The 21,435-nt window shown below is 35.4% G+C and overlaps 3 protein-coding genes across 11 annotated transcripts in view; 2 read left to right on the top strand and 1 right to left on the bottom strand.

Moving 5' to 3' along the window:
* The window catches only part of Arms (Ankyrin repeat-rich membrane spanning), a 36,795-nt gene extending 26,691 nt beyond the window's left edge, over window positions 1–10,104 (top strand). For 6 of the 7 annotated variants that reach the window (XM_085205360.1, XM_085205355.1, XM_085205356.1 and 3 more), the window contains exons 13-27: window positions 289–405; window positions 649–856; window positions 1,130–1,309; window positions 1,942–2,136; window positions 2,528–2,822; window positions 3,123–3,288; window positions 3,547–3,725; window positions 3,896–4,002; window positions 4,623–4,829; window positions 4,919–5,083; window positions 5,388–5,490; window positions 5,716–5,813; window positions 6,237–6,254; window positions 7,231–7,342; window positions 9,297–10,104. In XM_085205360.1, coding sequence (XP_085061486.1) covers window positions 289–405; window positions 649–856; window positions 1,130–1,309; window positions 1,942–2,136; window positions 2,528–2,822; window positions 3,123–3,288; window positions 3,547–3,725; window positions 3,896–4,002; window positions 4,623–4,829; window positions 4,919–5,083; window positions 5,388–5,490; window positions 5,716–5,813; window positions 6,237–6,254; window positions 7,231–7,342; window positions 9,297–9,844 — 2,698 coding nt within the window. In that variant the 3' untranslated portion in view covers window positions 9,845–10,104. The remainder of the gene's footprint in view (window positions 1–288; window positions 406–648; window positions 857–1,129; window positions 1,310–1,941; window positions 2,137–2,527; window positions 2,823–3,122; window positions 3,289–3,546; window positions 3,726–3,895; window positions 4,003–4,622; window positions 4,830–4,918; window positions 5,084–5,387; window positions 5,491–5,715; window positions 5,814–6,236; window positions 6,255–7,230; window positions 7,343–9,296) is intronic. The other variant, XM_085205354.1, reaches the window with a different exon arrangement.
* Window positions 10,105–11,295: 1,191 nt separating this feature from the next.
* On the bottom strand, window positions 11,296–15,144 carry LOC146527627 (late secretory pathway protein AVL9 homolog). The gene is made up of 7 exons (XM_085205365.1): window positions 14,929–15,144; window positions 14,652–14,849; window positions 14,341–14,557; window positions 14,075–14,264; window positions 12,892–13,595; window positions 12,517–12,700; window positions 11,296–12,051 (listed from the first exon to the last, which is right to left on the bottom strand). The coding sequence occupies exons 1-7, from the start codon at window positions 14,995–14,997 to the stop codon at window positions 11,685–11,687; spliced, it is 1,929 nt and encodes a 642-aa protein (XP_085061491.1). The 5' UTR covers window positions 14,998–15,144; the 3' UTR covers window positions 11,296–11,684.
* A 419-nt stretch (window positions 15,145–15,563) lies between these two features.
* The window catches only part of Tlk (Tousled-like kinase), a 32,168-nt gene continuing 26,296 nt past the window's right edge, over window positions 15,564–21,435 (top strand). For 2 of the 3 annotated variants that reach the window (XM_085204473.1, XM_085204468.1), the window contains exons 1-2: window positions 15,564–15,964; window positions 17,179–17,235. In XM_085204473.1, the coding sequence (XP_085060599.1) occupies window positions 17,211–17,235 (25 nt within the window). In that variant the 5' untranslated portion in view covers window positions 15,564–15,964; window positions 17,179–17,210. The remainder of the gene's footprint in view (window positions 15,965–17,178; window positions 17,236–21,435) is intronic. The other variant, XM_085204475.1, reaches the window with a different exon arrangement.

Here is a 21,435-nt window from a genome sequence, read left to right as displayed (position 1 = left end):
TCTAAAAATATGTAATTTGGATAAGAAAGTGTTTAATTTTAATTCTAATAATCAAACTTCAGTAGATTTATAGCCAGGAAAGCTTTAACAAAAGAAAGGTTGGGAAGCCCTGAATTAGATGTTTTTGTGAAGAAAACAGATTGGGAAGATGGCTAACAAATTCTATTCAAATCCTTTCATATGTTTATGATGTAATCAAGAGATCTTGTTATATAATTTTTTTAACACAATGGTCCACCCCATAAGATTATATTATAATTTATTATCTTATATGTGTGATTATTTTAGATGGCGTCGTGCATGTTGCATCCCGCATATAGTGATATTTGAGCTGAGCTTTTTATGTGTACTCGTTGGTTTCTCCGTGCTTATTATATACTTCACCGACAGTGAAACGGATCCAACGTAAGTTACCTTGAAAAGATTGATGAGTTCTGTTTTTTTAATATAAATGTCTATATTCGACCTACACTCCACAAATCCATATAATACCACCAAAAACATCCTCTAAAAAACCAGCCAAGTTTCGATTAAGCTGTTTTTTTTTCTCTATAAAAAATAATACTAAATGGCCTTCATGCATATGCTGTATCCGGCTTTAACGTAACGTAAAGTGGTGCCCATTGAACGTGACGTTGTGTTCCGTAGACGCCGCGACGTGCGGCAGGGTCTGGTGGTGGGCGCATGCGCGGCGGCGGGCGCCGTGCTGCTCGCTAACGTATACGCGTGCGGGCGGGCCCTGGCCGCGCTGGCTCTGCCCCCGCGCGCCCGCCTTGCCCGCCTCGCGCGCGCGCTACGTCGGGACAGGGCGCACGCCGCCGCGCTACGCCCCGAGGTGCAGGCGCTGACACACACGGTGAGTAACTGGAGATGGCTGCGCAGATATGAGTTGATTTTTTATTACTTTTAACTATATTTTCCCTAGTATTTAAAACCTATATGACCTGATATGTTGTCACATACCTTGAACATAATTTAACAAAAACTGTATTTGACTTTGTCAGGTCCAATATAGGTTTTGTTCAAGTGTTAAATTATGAAATATTTTCACATTTTTCAACAATTCAATTCAAACAATTTCAGCTGCATGTTATGTATGTATCAAACATCAGTGTAATTTTTTTTACAGGTTTCATGCCTAGATGCATTTACTGGCCAACAAACTCGCTTAGTGGTGGTCGTCGACGCTTTGGACAGCTGTGAGCAAGAAAAAGTATTAGCGCTTTTAAACGCCGTACACGCCCTTTGCTCTGATCCTAAGAGCCCTTTCATACTACTACTGGCTATCGATCCTCACATTATAAGCAAGGTGAGTTTTCTGCGGGAATAATTATATTTAGATCGTAAAGTAGAAATAAAATTTTGTAGAATGACCTAATTTAATGACACAGTGAGGTGATGTAGTCAACCTATTCAAATAAATATATTGCACTTATTCTTGCAAGTTGAAGGACAGCTTAAATTTCTGTATTGATGTATTAAACTAATGATCTATTTACACAAATTATTTATTTTAATGAAAAATATTTATTGTAGTATTAAATATAATTGGCAATTCATCAAATTTCAAATGCGCAGGTTGCTTGGATGGAGGTTAGTTAAATGTTGGGTGTGTCCCTGTCAGTCAATGTTGTGACTATCGATATATTATTAAAATCGATGTAATGTCGTGTACTTGCATGATCGGTCTTTGATTTTGCCGTTCTTTTTATTTATTTTGACATTTGCCTTTGATGTCGCATGAAATGTGAAAGTGTATTTCGACATATGTATATGATTTTTTCCTTAGTTTTAATTATTGTCCAGTTTTCTGAATAAAAATATCTGAATTTGTAAATTAATTTGACGTGTAAATAGCATTTTGAATATTTTTCAAGTAGTAAAGACAAAACTACCAGCTAAAATAATATTTAATGTTGGTTCATACAATATTATATTCAGGCGGTAGAAATAAACAGTCGTCGTGCGTTGTCGGAAAGCAATATCGGTGGTTGGGATTATCTACGGAACATGGTGCAACTGCCTTTCTACTTGCAAAACTCAGCACTACGTCGCGTCAAAGTTGCCCAGCAGACAGCGGCCAGGAGGTTTCAGGCGTTGGGCACTGATGATTTCAGCACATCCCTGCAAAGATCTGTAAGTTAAAAATTTTCTGTCTAGATTTCTTTTAGCAAATGAAGCTGTATAGCTTAGTTTTAATGCTAAAACAAGTTTATATGATCTAATTAGTTAAAAATATTATGCCACCTTGGTGCAGTTAGGAAGAGTCTGCTTATAAATGATGTGGATGTGCATTCGACGTTCTTTTATATCCACGGTCTGATTAGACGAAATACAGCATTGGATAGTCAGCCAGCGCTGCCAGTTAACACGTAATGTTTCCAAAATGACTAAAATGGATAAAGGAGATAGTCTTTACATCGGTGGAATTAATTTCTGTGGCGTCCTCGTGGCATATAACGTATTCGTGTGTACCTCCGAAACATCAAACACATAGTGCGTATGCTTGAAATGATATTTTCCATAGGTATCTGCACGTCGTCTATCATCCACATCCGAGCTGATGTCGAGCCAGGAGCGCATCAAGGGCGGGCGCGGCGAGGGGCGCGGTGAGGTGCGGGGTGAGGGGGCACGTGTGGAGGGGCGGCGGGGGCTGCGTGCCTCCGACTCAGTCGCGTCGTCGGTGGCGTCCGGGCTGCACCGCGCGCCCGCGCCCGCCGCCGGCGCCGCCGACCTCGGACGCGTGCTGCTGACGGATGATTACTTTAGCGATGTCAACCCTCGCAGTATGAGAAGGTTAATGAACGTGCTGTATGTTACAGGTGTGCTGTACTTTACTATCACAATCCCTTTATATTACATCGAATTTATTTCAGTTTTTACATCGAATCATATAAAAACTGAAATAAATAGTAAACATAACGTATCTCCATTAAAATTAACTCCATATTTTTGTAACTTCACGCTGTAACCTATGTAAGATAGGGTAGGCCGGAAAAATAAAAAAAATAAACGGCAGAAATCAACTCCGCTCTCTTCGTCTTCTAGACTTAACTTTGATATTTTATTACTAGGCTAAACGTTTTACGATTGTATTTTATTTCATGTTCGACTACTTTCAGGTCGTCTACTTAAAGCATTCCAAATAGAATTCAACTGGTATCAGCTAGCCTCTTGGGTAAATTTGACGGAGCAGTGGCCTTTCCGCACATCCTGGATCATTTACCACCATGAGGCATACGAGGAACATATTGACGATACTACATCTCTTAAACACATATTTGAAAAGTAAGAATTTTTATTTTGATACCAGTCGTTGCGCAGGGGTACAAAATGTGACTGTAAACGCGACAAGTTGTGGGTTCGATTTCCACTCAAAGAAAAGAAATATTTTATATTTCTTCGCTTTGCTCACGAGACAAAGTGCAGTGTTGTGTTCCTTCATTCAATACGCAATAACTCGTAAATTGGGTGGAAAGTAGTGAACGGAGTACTAACACTGCTATATGCAGAACGCAGAGTGAAATTAAAAAGAGTTTTTTTCAGGGTTAAACCTTTAATCGGCGGGCTTCGTGAAGCCAGCACGCTAATGGAGTTAGACCGCGATGAACGCAAGCTGGAAGTGTTCCTTAGTTTCCACCGCGCTACGCTCACTGCAGCCGACCTAAAGATATTTCTGCCCTTCACTATCAATTTAGATCCATATATTAAAAAAGTTATTAAAGGTATTTGGATGGTTTATTGATAATTAATTTCTTTAAAGCTTTCTTTTTAATTATCTAAATATTTTAATTAAATAAAATCTTGTGAAATAATCAAACAGTAATTACTATTTAGCTCTAATTTCGGTGACATAAAGTAATTAATTAAAATTTATTTTTTGTGTATATATTAGAAGAGCAAGTGCAGTCAGGCGTAGAGGAGGAAATAGTAGTGACTGGTTCATCGCCCTGGCCGCAAACTTCCAGACAGCCGCATTCCAAGACATTCCATAAAAAACCGGTAATAATTTTTTTTTTCACCTTCACGCTATATCCCGCATGTAGAGGAAGCTTAGTGTTAAGACACTCGGCTCCCCACTTTCCGCCGAATCGTGGAGGCATTGCATGTTGACTGATAGAAGTCAACGCCGCGCTTTGCCTCGACACTAGAGAGAAGAAAAGAAAATATTTCCTCGAGTGGGAATTGAACCCGCAACCTGGCCCGTTTACAGTGACACGCTTGTAATAAATATACAATAATATATTATTACCTCTTCTATATCTAGCAATCTCATTATTACTATCGACACTACTGTAAATAGAAACGTACTTTAATAATTTGATCTTTTCTTGAGTGTTCTTCAATGAAGGATCATCTTAAGACGATTATCAATTATCATTTATAAAAAAATTTTATATAAATATAAAATACGTTAATGACTTTTTATGAAATGCTTTGTCTATTATATAATAAAGTATCCTATCATTCCATTGTTTGATTTTTACTTGTGTGAGTTTGTGATAATACATTAACATTTATTTGTCTTACTAATTTTGGCCAATATTTATATTTGAAGCTGACAATAATATTTTTAAGAAATTTTATTATGAATAAAAAATAATTAACTGATTAATTTACAGACAAAAGCGCTAATAAACCCAGTACCACCAGTGTCGAACACAATGATGTCGCAAACAGTATTGACGGGGTGGAGCACGCACGCGCACGCGAACGCGCCGTCGCACGCGTACTCGCAGACGCAGGCACAAGTGCAAGACCAAGCGCCGGTGGTGCCCTCCATAGCAGTTAATCCCATCGTGATGTTGAGAACCGCCTTCCCGGGATTGGTGAGCGATAAGTGATATATTTCATCGAATTAAATATTTATTTAATGCATGATCCAAGTATAGGATTATTTTCCAATCTATTTGTGCAGGGCGACGCGTCGGGGCTGCGACTGTCGTCGCTGAGCGTGGAGCGCGTGTGCGGGCTGGTGCGTGCGGCGTTGGGCGCAGGCGGGAGCGTGGCGGCGGCGGCGCTGGCGGCGCACCGCGTGTGCGGCCTCGTGCTGGCCGTGTGCCGCCTCGCGGACCTCAAGCCGGTACAACTTCTGCACGTTAACGCCGAATGGATCCACTATCCTTTCCGTTCAACTTTTTGATTCCTTTAATTTTTTTTTAGGTTTACATCATATACCGTATGTGACAGGGTAAACAGAAAAAACTTATTATTAAGACACTCCGTTCCCCGCTTTCCGACACACAGCAGGCCAGTCGTGTCCCCGGAATTCGGGGGAAAGTGGGAAAAGGAGTATCTTAACACTAGGTTCTCTCCGCCTACCCTGTTACCTGCGGAATACAGCGTTAAGCTGACGAGTAAAAAATAAAAACGTTAATACATTACAGATTTTAGATCTACCGTTTGGCGATTGGGAACTATTTAAGATGCTTATAATGAATTTACGCGAGTTGGAAGCGAACGTGCCTCTCAACCCTCCCACTCTTACAGGTATGTACCCATAATTTATTATATATTATGAAGATGTAAACTAGACAGATTGTAAGTTCGATTCCCACTTTAGGAAATCAAATATTATTTATATCTTATATAAAGATATAATGAAGAACTTATATTAAAGATATACGTACTTTATATATACTTATATAAAGCGCGTATATATATATTTTACTATAAGTTCGTGACTTAGTTATGTTGTAATAATTGCATTTACAGTGATAGCCGATAAAGTGAGCGATTCAGAAACAGACAACGTAAAACCGAGGTCTGGGATTGAACACCAGAGATCGCGCCCGTCGAATGTTGAAAAGCAGGTAATTACAAACAGTTTTATAATATTTTTATTAACATATATCTATACAGACCTGCAGTATACAGAACTGCAGTATAGTTCGGTATAAATGTTTCGTCCATAATTACTTTTAATACTAGCTATCTTCTCTATCCATCCATCCGTTACCCCGTCTGTCCCCCGTCACACAACACCTAGTCGAGTGACCCATCTGCCAACTAACTGACCAATCAACTGGCCATTAGATCAATCTACCATTCCAATTTCATCAATCATTTACCTCACTTCTTGCCATTCAATCTGCTCGAACACTTGAACTTACTTATTGATACAATAGCTACTTAAATATTCCTTATATATGAGAAGACGGACGTTTTTTTATCTAATTATTTTTTTTATTAAATATTACATTATAAATCAATGCCTAATTTTCTTATTATTGCAGCCATTTGCCGAATACCAGGTGAAGGTTTTTGATAAAAAGTTATCATGAATATGTAGTATAGTCCATTAGACACAATGCGTTTTACAATTCACGATTTATTTATTTTATTTTCATCATTTGGGTAGAAGTAGATTTAGCTTAATTGGAATTTGAATTGTGTGATGTAAGTGTAACAATGTTTGCTGAAAGCACAAGTAATATTTTTAGTTAGTATGTTTTCAGTTTAAAGTTTTCATTTGCACATCCCTATTGTATATAATTTCATATGTAAAATATTGTATATGACATTACGATGGAAAATTGGGTAACTTCACAAGTAGCTTATTGAAAATTAAACCTGCGTGCATATAGCTAACATGCACTTGTATAGGCCAATCCAATTTATAAATGAACGCTCCTCCATTCAATGTGCCTATTTTAATGTGTAATGTAAATATTGCAACACTTCACCTGTGTGCGTATTAAGAATTTACTGCAGGCTTGGTATTCGCCCGCATATTATGAAGTCAACTGATTATGCGATCAGTAGATATATCAATTGACATTTTTTGGGGCGAGCGTACTTCGCGCGACACGACCGCTCTATAACGCGTTTGTTGAGCAGTGAAACTCAACACCGCGCTTTGTCGGGATACCAGAGCGAGGAAATAAAAATAGTTAATATTTTATTTCCTCTAGTGGGAATCCAATCCGCACACTTGTGGCACGACTGATCTTGACTGACGTGTGAATTCTGAATGAAATGACTGGATGTTTGCTGATGTTATTTTTTGCTGAAACGTTTACTGAGTGTTCTAAGACCAACCTGTGAGTCAGTATATATCATCATGAGTCAGTATCATCGGATTACCTAATTTGTATGTGTTTCTAAGTACAGTAGAGGGGCGTTCGGTTTTAGAGTAGACGATCTATACATACATAGTATATGGCATGCTATACTATACGAATATTACATTAACTGATTATTTAACATTTTAAACATATATATTTGTAGGTGACGTTAGAGGAGCAGATGATATGCGGAGCGCTACAAACGCTAAACGAGGAGGCCATGGAGGATGTCCTGCAATCGGAACCTCCGGCGCAGTCCGCCAACGCGCCCCCAGGTGAGGCACTGCGCACCATCCGCGAGACCCTCCCGCCGGCCGCCATGCCCCCTTCCCCTCGCGCGCCCTCTCCGCACTCTGCCACCGACTCAGAGGGAGAGGGGGAGGGGGGAGGGGAACGCCGCCCTGAACACGTTATCGTTAACCTATCGGATGACGTGTTCCTGTAATATTACCAAAGTTTTATAATTTTAATTATAATATCCAACAAATTATTTAACTTTTATAATTTTAATGAAATCGAATATTTGACTATCTCCGTTTTTATTTAAATATAAAAACAGAAAAAACTTTCTGAACATATTTATTGTGTTTGCTTATGCTGGATGGTTCAGTTGAAAATATTTTTAAATAGTCAAATACTTATTTATTTCATTTTAGTGCCATTTGTGACTGAATTTACAACTTCTTTAAAAGAAGGATTATTACATGATCATTTAGAGCTTAGTATGCTTTCATAACAAAAAGTCTCTAAAAGCTTCCCCACTATTGTACATAAAATGTACTTTATGCTTGTAAACCTTTTAAATTGCACTACTAAAATATGTTGCCATATTTTTAGAGGCCTTATTGAGATTAATATCTTAAATTTATGGTTGTTTGTATAATATACTTAAAGTTAGGCAAAGTGATAAATCGGAGACTTATGTTAAAGATCTCAATCTGCCATTGTAGATACGCATATCTTATGTTATAATTATTAGTAAAATTATCATAATAGATATCATAAAATTCAATTTTTGATTTTAAGCACGTATATATTTTTTTATGTACGTTGTATCTTTTGTAGAACAAAGTTGCTGTAGTCAAATGTCAGTTTCGTCACAGATATTAATAGCAAATGCAATAAACAATAAAATAAAATAATAAATAGTGAATTGTAAAAATATTGAAACTGCTAATATATAATAAGAATTGTGTCTAATAGATGATGCACCTGGTATTCCGCAAACCGCTGAAATAGTAAGAAACTTAAGCATTGATTTATAATGTTATATTTAATTGAAAACACAATTAAAAATATATTTCGTCCACCTTATTGTGTAATGAATATTTGTAAGATTATATATCTTATAATAAATAACCTTCAAAAGGTCATCACAAAAAAATTAATTTTTAATGTTTCTATATTGATATGATTATTTTAAAGCAACTTTTTTTAATGAAAGGTACAAAACCTAGTGTTGTCGTGTCAAACCAAGTGTTGACAATTGATACAATGAAAGGAGTGGTACTTATTGATATCTTGATATGTTTAATATCATATTTATAAATAATTGTAACAGCCATATATCGAGACTTACCTTTAATATAATTTAGCCGATTCCTAATGTTTTGCAATAATTAAGACTATAATAAATTTAAGAATATTTATTTTGGCTGTGCCCTATGTCCCGTGTCCCGAGCCCGGTTGTGATACACACGTGTTAGTAAATTATAAGGTTCTAATTGTGCCATTACACATTTCGATGAACAGATATGTTCACAACTTTTTATTGTGAGTTTTATATTTACTATTCAAGTTTTAGAAACCTATTGTACTTAACTATTCATGTTGTACATTTTTGTAGACTTATTATACAAGAGACTCCTAAAACTGTTATGTAAATAGTAATGATTGTTTCTTATGTATCCAGTTATGAAAGTAATAGTCTTTTAAACTCTAAGGCTGTTTTAGAAATAATTATTGTAGTTCATTTTATGCCTTTGTACTTAGTCATATATGACTGTAGAATGTGCCAGATCTGATAGAAGCGTACATATCGGGAAAAGCTCCTCGCCTTTTAGAATTCCATTTATCATTCCGTAGATAATTATTTTGATAAAGTTATGAATAAACGTTTTAAACCGAAAATTCGTTTTATTTGTTTCGCCTCTTGCAAGGGAGGGCCTCGCGCCGCGTGACGCCGGCCCCCCCTCGCCCCCGCGCCCCTCACGGCCGCCTTGCTTTCAGAGTGCCCGCCGCCCGAGCGTGCACCCGTCGTCAGCTTCAGCGTGGAGAGCGATGACGCGCCCATCTCCTTTGTGGCGCGTCCCCGCCCGCCCCGCGCCCGCCGTGCGCCGCGGCCCTCCTCGCTGCGCCTCGCCGACGACGCCGCACCCGCCGCCCTTGCGCCCGCCGCGCGATCTCTCTCCGTGGAGGACGACCTGCGCCTGCGCGGACTGCGCCTGGGTTGGCTTAAGGACAAACTGGTGCCACGCGCGCCAGAGCCCGCGCCGCGCAGCGACGACGAGAGCGCGCCGCTCGTGGGCACGCCCAGCGCCGAGCTGTCGCCGCGCTCGGACGCCGGCGCCGCCTGGGACTCCCCGCCCGGCGGCGACTTGGCCGACCTGGACCTGCTGCCCGAGGGCAAGGGCGGGCGCGCCGCCAGTGACGCCTCCGTGTCCAACATGGTGGAACCCTACAACATGCGCCTACTGTCGGAAGGGCTGCGCGCACTGTGGCGCCAGGACGCGCTCGACTGCGACCCGCCTTGGCACGAGCCCGATTCCGCCGTGTGACCGCGCCGTATCGACGTGGACGTCGAGGCGGCCCATCTATGAGTACTTAAGAGTTACCTCACGACGATTTTAGACAGTGACCTTGTACTTAATTTTTCTTTTTATAAAAAGCTTAAGGGCTTACTATTTTCACAAATAGTCGTTGTGATATAGCAATATAGTTGTTTAGACTTATTAGTTACACCAGCGCTATTTCAAATGGCACAAAAACAAATTTTATGACTATATAAATAGGAGAAATAAATGCAATTGAAAGTTCACATTGAATATTTTTATTACTACTTGTCAGACTATAATAGTGCAAATTACGTTATTCTTTACCGCCATTTATTCTTATTTTTTTACCTTCACATCTCCTATATTTTGCAGGATAGCAAGAAGGTTGTCTTTACATATCCTGCACACAAATGATACCTAACAATTGCCTAATTAACATATGAAATTTTTTGGCTTCATTCTCCACTAACTACGTCACTACAGTTACCTAGTTAATATTAGGTAAAAAAATACACTAACTTAAAAATTTACTAAGCTTTTTTAATGAGATAATGACGACACGATATGGATTTTATAAATGATAACACGCTTTGGGAATTAAATGCTCGCTCTGTTTAAATCGTCAGAAATAATTAAATACATATTTGTATAAAGTTGATTTAAAAAAAGCCCGACTTCCTTTCTGAGGCATTCACTTTTGTGAGCTGGTGGTAAATTGTTTGGCGTTCTAAAAGTGAAGCTTCTTATATCGAATAAAATTATTTGACTTTATCAGAGACACAACAGTCTTATCCAAGATGATTTGATTTAAGGATGAAAATTAAATAAAATTAAATTACATGAATTGTTTAATATACATTATAATACCAACAATAAGTATATATTAGAGATCACAAATTAAATATACGAGCAAATTTACTACATGTCTACTTTACATAAATTAATCCTACAACTAAAATATTTCAAACAGATTGGCCCATACTTGTCACACAAAACTGTTACACACGATAATTCCCTGTATTCTAAAGTAATACACACATAAATATATCTAGTACAAGTACGGATTTATCTTAATAATTTCTTTCATCGATATTTTTATATTGCACTCAAAAAGATATATTTATACACACATAAATATATCTAGTACAAGTACGGATTTATCTTAATAATTTCTTTCATCGATATTTTTATATTGCACTCAAAAAGAACATATGAGACGAATATGGTTTCAGTTGGATTCCCATAATACCAAATTTTGTGTAGTATCAAAGTAGAATATCTACATATTTTATATGTAAAGCATATCCGATATATAATCGTTAGAATATTATATCACCTAAGCAATTGCCACACAGGCTGTCAATATTTCAACAATCTTCTATCACTAATTACTAAGTCATAAATATGGCAATATTTATAGTTACAGTAAAGTAGCAAAAATCAATAAAAAATAAATAAACTTTCAAATGTAATCTCATTTTTATTTATAAATAAGATAAATGTGTGAGATAATGCATGTAAATAAATATTAAGCTACTGCCTACTACTAGTTAAACATTTCGAAAACTCTAAATAAGTACTGTCAAAGTAAATAGCCGAAAAAAATAGAATATAAACATTCTCATAAAATATTGTTAAAAACAAACATTAAATGAGAGCATTTTGTATTTAAACATTTGGCCGTCTGTACAACACAAAATAAACTAGACATGATATCTTAAATATATTTTTTAAAAGTGGAAACATAAGTATTATAAAATATTACAATGATAAAGAGTTATTAAAATCCACAAAAATAATCTACACTTATAATATATAACAATTACTATTCAAGTATCACACTTCAAATGACTTGTATGTTGCTAATACTAGTGATGGTGTCGTCTTGTATAAACTTGTCGGGCGGGTCGGCGGCTGCGTCGCGCACCCTGTTGTCTGACGCGGGCTCAACCTCGTCCTCGGCTACCTCAGCGACCTCGTCGGGGTCTCGGACATCGTCGTGGTCGCAGGGGTCGTCGGGATCGCAGAGGTCGTCGGGGGCGGCAGTAAGGGCGGGCGCGGGGGTGGTGAGCGCGCTCCACCATCCTGAAAGGGCGCCGCGCGCGTGCGACAGGGCGCCGCCAACCGCGCGCGATGTACTGGCGACCGCCCGCCCGGTGCTGGCCACAGCCGCTGACACCTTACGCCCCCCCTCCGTCGTCGACATTGTGCTGATGATATAATTCGTATTTTATATCAAAAAAAATATTTACAAGCAACAAGCTAAGCGGACGCCTGCCCGCCTAAGCTTATTGTTATATTATACCCAAATTATATAAAATTGTAGCCTATGAGTTATTTTGATGTACAAGAAATAATACTGTAAAGTTTCATCTATACTCAGTAAGTTTTTACGGGAAAGTAAAAAAAATATATCTATCTTCACAACCCTTCACATTTATAATATTAGTAGGATAGGATTCAGATTCTGTAAAAAACATTACATGCAAATCATATGGCCGTATGAATTCAATTCCCACTTGTTGAAATCACTCGCTCTGGTAACGAGTTGAGGTAGAGTTCCGCTACTCAAGACGCAATATCTCGAAGGAAACGGGTGGAAAGTGAGGAACACTAAGTTTCCCTTGCTTACCCTGCTACATACAAGAAACAATGTGAAACTAGAAAAAACTTACTGTGAAAATTTTAATTTCATGTCGGCAACAGACAATTGACCAGAAAAAGGATGCATTGGTGTAAGATTCATGAAAGCTTCAATGTCTGCATTGTTTGTTGACTTCAGCCATTTGTCATAGGCTGGTGTTGATTTGAATGCTGACATAAATTGAGCATTATAAGATTCCAACTCACGACTCCCATCTATAACACAATTTAAACAACAGTTTATTAATTTGAATCACTAAATGTTATTTTCTTTTCTGGAGCTTAATTTTGAAGGTACTGAAGTGTTTTAATATTTGATATAATATATCTTCAAAATAATTGTTACCTATCAAGATTAAATTGCCTTGAAAAAGGCATATAAACAAAAAATAATGTGAAACAAATACCTGGTAACAGAGAGGTCCTTAATAAGTAGATTGAGTAGCTAGCAAATTGGTCCCTTATCCAGTTGTCACCCTGCGACGACGCATGGCGCACCACATGATCCGCAAACCTAAGGTCCTCTGTACTGAGGGTCAGCTGCCTCCTAAGGACTAAGTCTGCCGTCTCTATTCTCATTTCATTAAGTTCTACCAATACATCAAAGAGCTGCCTTTTTTGTTTAAAAAGTACATTAGAAGCTCCAACAACAAATCCTTTGACAGCTGCATCAGAGAGAAGGTCTAAATATTGCAGCGACAGATACGGTAAACAGAGGTAACCATCTTCGAAAAGTGGCAATGGAAATCCACATTCTGTTTGATCAATTTGACCAGTCAAATTGTAAAGGCCGTCAACACTCATATCTCTTGCCATAGTAGGACTTTGTTGTGCCTCTGGTATAGATTTCTGTGACTTGTATTTTTCACCAATGCTGTGGCATTTCTCTCTGCCGGTAGAAAGCTCTTGCCTGTCAACCACATCTGATAATATAGATTCATCAAAACTTTGCCTACTTACTCTGTCTTTTTCATCCATCATATTACCACTTTCCTTAGGAGACAGCTCCTCATCTAACTGACTTGTTCCATTAATGAATGTTGTATTAGTATCAGCAATATCTACTTTTTCTAAAGAAAATGCTGGTATAGGTGATAGAGGCCTAGAAAGACTGAAAATTAAATATAAGCAAAATTTATAACATAATAAAATTTATAAATAAAAGCAAAATTTTATATATATTTAGAAACATACATATAGGATGTTTGGTAATTCAACCAATACCCCTGACGGAAATGAAAATCCTTAACTAACCGTTACTACTAGTTACCACCACTGACGCCATAAACAATTGTGAGGTTGATGTGTTATAATGAATTTTGACAGAAGTTTTTTATTTTTGCTGTAACCCACACATAGCAAGGTAGGTAGAGGACATAAATGTCTAAATTATAATTACTATAAACTCCAAATTTCAACAATGAATCAGTAACATTTTATGGAGTACATATTTTAAAATTAAATATTAACTGAAAAATTGGCTTTAGCTTGATTGCCGTTGGCTTTAATACAAAAATAATTAATAACCCTGTGTGCTATGTATGTGTGTACATATAGTCATTTCTGTTAGAAATTTGGCAATTAACTCACACTACATTAGCAGACTGTGACAATCCATATTCTAAGCAGCGTGGTAAAAGTGATACAAGAGTTAAAAGGGCCCCTGAGAGGGCACCAACTGGTGACCCATAAATAAGAACTTTTCTTCTTAATAACAAAAGTTTAAACAGTAATAAAGCCTTGTGTTTCCAACATTCTACTAATTTTGTAATTGACAAGCCTAAAACAAAAACAAACATTAAATTGTATAGTTCAATATGGAATTCAAACTAGAATTTTAAACTATCTATATTTACCTTCAAGAGCTTGATCTATCTGAACAGGGCAACTATTTAGATGCTTGAAAGCATCCTCTAACAGTTTTGTCTGAGAAAAATCACCTTGCAGAAACCATGCCCTCACAACTAATTCCATTTTTACAGCAAGCCTTCCAAAAAGTGGGACACAACATATTATGCAGACACTTTTTTGCACAGAACTACGAGTCATATCTTCAGTTTTTTGAATCACTTGCTGCAGAAACAGAAAATATTAATTAGTTTTTTTAACAGAAGAAAATATAAGTATTAAGCAATAAATTGTAGTAATTTATTAAGTTCCTTTTTACCTCCACAGGGATTTGGCGAAAACATGATATACCGTAAACAGTGTGAGGAGGGTCAGTCAAACTAGGTAAATTAAAGAATATTGTGTCTGAAAGATAGTTATGGGAACCATCAGGTAATGCCAGAGCTGGAAGATAGCGCCAGGCTGCTGGTAATTCAGATGGACGACCCGGTACTAGTTCAGGATAACAGTGTTCCACCTGCCATTAAACAACAAAATGATTCAGTAAACTTAGCTTACAAAAACTGTATTGATTTAAGAAGTGTAATGACGCCTACCTGACAACCTTTCTTATGATGGAAACCTACAACTATTATGTTTAACACTGGCTCGTTAATAAACGACATTTTATCTTCAAACAACTTTTTTACATAAAATAGGATTCATATTTTTAGTATTTAATTAAAAACAAGTAAATAATTTTCGACAACATCAACTACATCATAATTTGGATTTGAGATTGACATTATAGAAGGTTCAAGGTAGATGCACAGACAATGTAAAATTCAACTTCAATCATAACTTTATCGTTATAAAACATTACTCATATTTTAATTTTAGTATGTTGTAGTAGTATGCTATTTGCTGGTAGTAGTGTCTATTTTAATATAATATCAGATCAAGATGATTTTCAAAGTGTAAATTAAGTTTTCGATAACTTAATTTAAAAGTCAACCATTACTATACGACCTACAACTTCTTTTATCATAATTAAAATATTATATAATAATATTATACACGAATACTGCATAAACAATAATAAATATATTGAATTTTATAGCAATATTTTTAATTGAATAATCATAATTACTTAAAATGTATTATAGTACCGTAAGTAGCCACTGTACCGTAAGCGGTACGTTTCCGACCGACCTTTGTCAAAATCCGGACTATTTTATCATCTGTCTAGCATTGTCTATGTAGGAGCTCTGTTGTTTTGTGTGCATCTGTGCTATCGTTGCAAATTTTGATTTGCATTTTGCACTTTTTATTACTTATTAGCTAAACAAAACGGAATTAGTTTTTGTTGTGTTAATAGTGTTAAATTATTTGTTTTGTCGTTGACAAAGTTAAATCATTTAAATTAGTTGAAATAGTTATATATTTTTAGTGTTAATCGAAAACTATTGTTGTTTACAATAAAATTTATGCGTCGCCATTTTCGCACTTATTGCAGTGACAATTTATGGGCTCGTGGTTTAAATACAGTAATACAAAATCAAAAGTGTGAATCGAATTATAACATTTTGCAGTTAATACAAAGTTGTGTGTTAAAGTGTTGCGCTTTCATTTTGGATGTATTGTTTAAAAAAGGTTAGTGTTGTGATTTTACTTACATTTGAACAATCTTATTGACATGCCTTTTTATTTTGCGGTCCATAGTCTATCTATTCAATTGTAGAATTTCTTATTGATAGAAATAATTCTATTAAGAAATTAACACAGAATATTCTTACACTTTAAAATAATAATTTAAGAAATTTTCCAGATTATTTATACTTTGCGTTAATTATTTTAAAATATCTTAACTCGAACTCATAAAGTGTTCGATCTAATAATTTTGTCAATAGTCCACGTAGTTAACTTCGAAAAATCACTCCGGAAGCCATTCTTAAATATTTTTTTACTAAATATAATGAATATACGTTATCTTACTCGCATTGCCATTTATAAGTGTAACTTTGTACATAAACGAAAAAACATAATTAATATTCTAAAATGCATATAATCTTGGATACTGTTACATTTAAATTTGTTAACAATTTACTTATAAATATTTTATTATTATATTGATTTATTATCTTTATCTTGTTATCTATAATATAATAATGCATTTTGTGTTTTTGTAATAATTTTTAAGAACCGTACATGATTTAATGCAAATTTGACACGAAATTAAAAAAAAATATGTAACATATTTTCATATTCAATTATTTTACAAAAAGGAAATTAAATTAAAAAGCATTTTAATATAAAACATACTGAACTTTTTTGCTTTTAGCTTTGATCTATTAATAAAATTTACCAGCTTTGTTAGTAATTGTTGTTCAGATGAACTGTTTACTGTTTAGATGAAAGATTGTGTAGATGAACCCCACACTATTTAAGAGTGGGCACAGAACCCTCTCTCCCTTTGTAAGCCCACTCTTTAATACTAGAATTAAATGTTTTGATTATTATATAATCATTATATATAATTACATGATACATTTCTAATTCGTTGTATTTTTATGTAAGTATATATTATTTTAGACCTCAACTTCTTCCTTTTCCATATCAATTTTACCGATCAGAATTCTCAAATTTACATTATTAAAATTAAAATTTTCATTTGAAATGTTATAATTAATATTAAGGTTAAATTGTTTAATGTAATTGGCAAAATGTTTTTCAATACACATTAGTAAAAGAATAAATAAAAATAGACATGAAAAATTTGGAGTTTAAAAAGGCAAATTTGGTCAGTCAAATATGAATTTAGGATTCAAAACAAATATTGTTTTAAAACTATAAAATATCTTTCACAGGCTTCAATGGATAACACATTAGATCCATCGGCATGACTGAAAAGGTGCTATACCCAGGTAAAGAAATATCTTCCATTTTATTTAACTTATACTTTCACTATAAAATGTTCCCTGTATACTGCATAGGCAGAGGAAATCTAATGTTAAAACAGTTTGTCTCATTTATCAGATCAAGGAAATGAAAATAATTAATTCCTCTTAGTAGCCATCAAACCCACAACCATCACCTTTACTACAATAATTAGCTATTTCAGTATAGCCAATTCAGTTTAGTATATTTTTTTTATAGAGCTGTTACATAAACATCAATAATACAAACAAGGTTTTATTGAAAAGAAACATAGTAAATAACGTAAAACGTAAAATAAAAAAAAACGTAGTAAAAAAAATATTGTTTTTCAAATTTACTTATGTATCTTGTTTTTGGTTTGCTCATGCTCAGGAATTTTGTTAAGATTTATATGTAGATCTATAGACTGAGAAATTAAATTTTGCATTATCTTCTATAATAGATTTATGTACATATAATGCAGTGCATTGTGTATAAAAATAAATAAAATATATGGTGAGTAAATAATTTCGAAATTACTCTTATTACTTTTGTCAAGATTCATGGTTGTAGGTAGCCTGATGTTCATGCTAGATATTTATTATTAGATCGGTTTCATTTATGTGACCAATAAATATGCTTCATACTAATACGCGTATAACACCATTGAAAATTAGAAAAAATGGCAATGCGTTATCGTAACGTAAATCAAATAGAAACTGATATAATTGATGTTACGAATAATGATTTAAGCTAATATAACAAATATACAATTAAAATAATTTCTGACATCGTAATGAAGACGACTAATACCACAATGTATAAACCCTCTCATACAATATCACGTGGTCCCAACGTCATGGATCGTCGGAGTCGTCACCCGAATCAATAAAGATTCTAGATTGTTCCAACCCGACTATTGATCTACAGTCTCTTCTCTACAGAATGACTTTAAGTGCGAATTCACAGTCGTACCGCTTGTGGTCAGTTTTCTTGTAACTGGGATCAGTTTAGCTTTTATATATCTAACTAATAAACTAACTTTAACTTTAATAGATCATCCATTAAAGATTAACTACACTGTAGTTATTTTTAACCGACTTCTTTTTTTATTACGAAATGGTTTATTGTATTTTCTTTAAATAAACTTTATCAAGAAGAAAAATGATTTTAGTAGTTCTTTATATGACAAACGTTAATTGTTAGATATTATCGTTGTATTAACTTCAAAGGCCGTATTTGAATACGATAGGTCTGATAATAATCCAGAATTGTACGTCACCTTCAATGAGCATACGTGGAAAAACACAGCCCTATGAATCACACTAACGTATTTTAAGTAAATTTCCCTACACTCTACGAACAAAAAGAGTGAATAAATATTGAATTATCACTGCTAGATTCCAGTGATGGGCCAAGATTGGAATGTAGCAAGCTTATGCTCATGGCGCAGGGGCATGAGCGTGTGACTGTAAACGCGACGGGTCGTGGGTTCGATTACCAATCCAGAAAATTGAATATTTATTTTTTTTATTTCTTTACTCTGGTATCGGGACAAAGCGCGGCGTTGAGTTGCTCCACTCAACATGCAATGCCTCCAGAATGTAGCTTAATGGGAATAACACTGAATGGTGAATGGTCTTAACACTAGGTTTCCTCCTCTATGCTATGTGCGGGATACAGCGTAAAGTTAAAAAAAAATATATATATATTTTTATAGGATGATAAAAGTCACTGCTGTATATCTAATAAACTTTCTTCCTAAATGCTGTGAGGCGAAGTGACCTTCAATATGTGATACCATGACGAAAACATGATGTAGCACTTTTTGGTCATTTTTTTCGTATTGACAGTTGAGACTAATTTCTTTCAATTATGATACAAAACCGATTTACTTGTGCTATATATAAACTTTTAAGTAAAGCTTAAAAATAATAATTACAATCAAATTGTATCAAGTGTATTGTGAAAACTCATGTTGTGTCGTTTTCTTTCTTAGCCCAGCGAAAGAGATAGCGTATCTCAGTTTACTCTTTTGAAGCATATAAGAAGCATGTTTATTTGGATTACATATTTTAAAACGCAAGGACCAAAATTGATACTTGTTCAAAATCGTTCATATTTTGTATTAATGTGTAAACTATATATACTTTAAGGCTTATGATTCATATAAGCAAAGTTGACCCTATCAATGGTTAATGTTTATATAATATTGCGAGTTATTTCTGTGAATTCTTAATTTTTTTCATTATTTCTAAGATGGCATCTAGTTTGGGTTACTTTTTCAAGTAATCTTATAAAAATTATATTGATTTTGATTACAACATTTTTATATTAATGTCTCCTGATATGGAAACTTACTCAGTAGTTGGCTGCAAAGCTACCACTACATGTAAGTTCTTTACTTTACTACATATATATATTTCCACACATGTGTGCGGAGGCCACGCACGATCACGTGAGAAGTGTGAGAGATTTAAGCCGTGAAACAAGCGCTTATATACCGGTCTTGTTTACTCCGATGCGGTGCACCATGCATGTGCATCGGTTGGCGCATCACAGTTGAGCTCGCGGGAACATGGCCCGCCGTTGGATTGGATCGATGTCGGGGACCGACACCCGGCTCGCTCTCAATTCTGTCTTTGTGTCGACGTTACTTATCTAATCCTGGTTATACATATAGCTCCAATGTTGTTCTTATTAGAATAATTTAACATTATTCGTTCGTTAATCGCTGTCAGTTTTGTAAGTTTTCAAGTAAAATCTCATTGGATTTTTAAGTAAAATCTTATTTATTGTCAATTCTAAATATTTGATTGGTTTATTATTTAATTATTATTGCACTTTTTTTTTCATTAAATAGTATTGCCTTTTTTGAAAGCAATTGGCAACGTACTTTTTCACTAAAATGCCGTCTAAACATTCCTAATAAAATGATAAGCTTGCGTTTTATTAGATCTAAATAAAGATTGTGATCTTTATTTAGATATATTATTTAATTTTCTTACTTTACATCAAGGCCACTTACATGAATAATATGAATATATAAAAGATCAGATATGTTTATCTATTCTGCCACAGAAAATCTTTATTCTTTGCAATCAAATACGGCACATGCGCACCCCTGTGACCTTGACGTCTAGTGACAATTCAGGGGAAGAGTGTAGCGTTTGGTTAGTACAATAATAATATAAGAGAACTCTATAAACACTTATTTATCACTTATTATCATAACAATGAAAAAGAAATCTTTTAACGTCGTATATTTAACTTTAATGAATCTATAATTAGAGTTTAACTCACAACTCGGATATTTTGCATAGAGTATCGATTTCTGAGTTCTGATATTGTTCCGGCTGCTTATTGAGCACTTGTGACGCATTGCACCAAAGATGTTTAACTGCAACTAGAAATATATTTCATTAATTATTCAGCTTCACGTTGTATCCGGCACGCAGCAGGACAGACAGAGAGAACTTAGTGTTAAAACACTCCGTTCCCCACTGTAGGCCGAATTCTGGAGGCATTGCGTGTTGAGTGGCGGAACTCTACCGTCCGGCTTTGCCTCGACATCAGACGAAAAAATATAAATTTAAATAAATATTTCTTTTCCTTGAGTTATGATCGAACCTACAACCAGTCGCGTTAGTATTGACACTTTGTGCCCCTGCGCCACGACTGGCCTCGCTATATAGAACTATATTTACATGTATTTATTTACATTTACGTACAGTGGAATAATAGTTCTAAGTCTAACACATAATAGGGCCACTGAACTGGGCTGGGTGCCGCTCTACAAGCACGAGTGAAACCCGGCCCGCTCGAGGTCATTGAACCGTTCATTTTGCTGCATCCGTTGCAAATACTCTTATGCACATTTCTATTACCTGCCACCAACCTTCTTTTGTATGTATAAAGCAATTTTCGTTTCTAAGCCAAATGAAAAAATTATAGACTTAAAAAGTATTGACGACTGACTGTTAGAAAGTAGCAGAGATTGCGCTCGCTATAAAAGATATATTTTTAAGGTATTTGTCATTTTTACAGTTACTTGTTGTATTGTTTGTTATTTATTTTTTTTTTTATTTTAGAAACTACATCCACGGGCGCATAGTTGCCCGTGCCTTTTTTTATTTTATGAAAGTTCTTTTAATGTGGCGTACTTAATTTTGGGACAATTTAAACTGTACTTATATCTAGAGCTTATA

Source organism: Heliconius melpomene, chromosome 20 (genome assembly GCF_056956725.1).
Source record: "Heliconius melpomene rosina isolate 202511_hmr_F chromosome 20, ASM5695672v1, whole genome shotgun sequence".
Taxonomy (NCBI): Eukaryota; Metazoa; Arthropoda; class Insecta; order Lepidoptera; family Nymphalidae; genus Heliconius; species Heliconius melpomene.
This window is presented reverse-complemented; position numbering and strand designations above follow the sequence as displayed.

What these genes read in the sequence shown, in the direction of transcription:
- LOC146527627 (XM_085205365.1), bottom strand. Translation starts at nt 14,997, where the DNA reads ATGTCGTTTATTAACGAGCCAGTGTTAAACATAATAGTTGTAGGTTTC. An exon ending in GATAGATCAAGCTCTTGAAG is followed by an intron (nt 14,265 to 14,340) that starts GTAAATATAGAT and finishes TTTTTGTTTTAG; the next exon opens with GCTTGTCAATTACAAAATTA. An exon ending in TCACAGTCTGCTAATGTAGT is followed by an intron (nt 13,596 to 14,074) that starts GTGAGTTAATTG and finishes TTTAATTTTCAG; the next exon opens with TCTTTCTAGGCCTCTATCAC.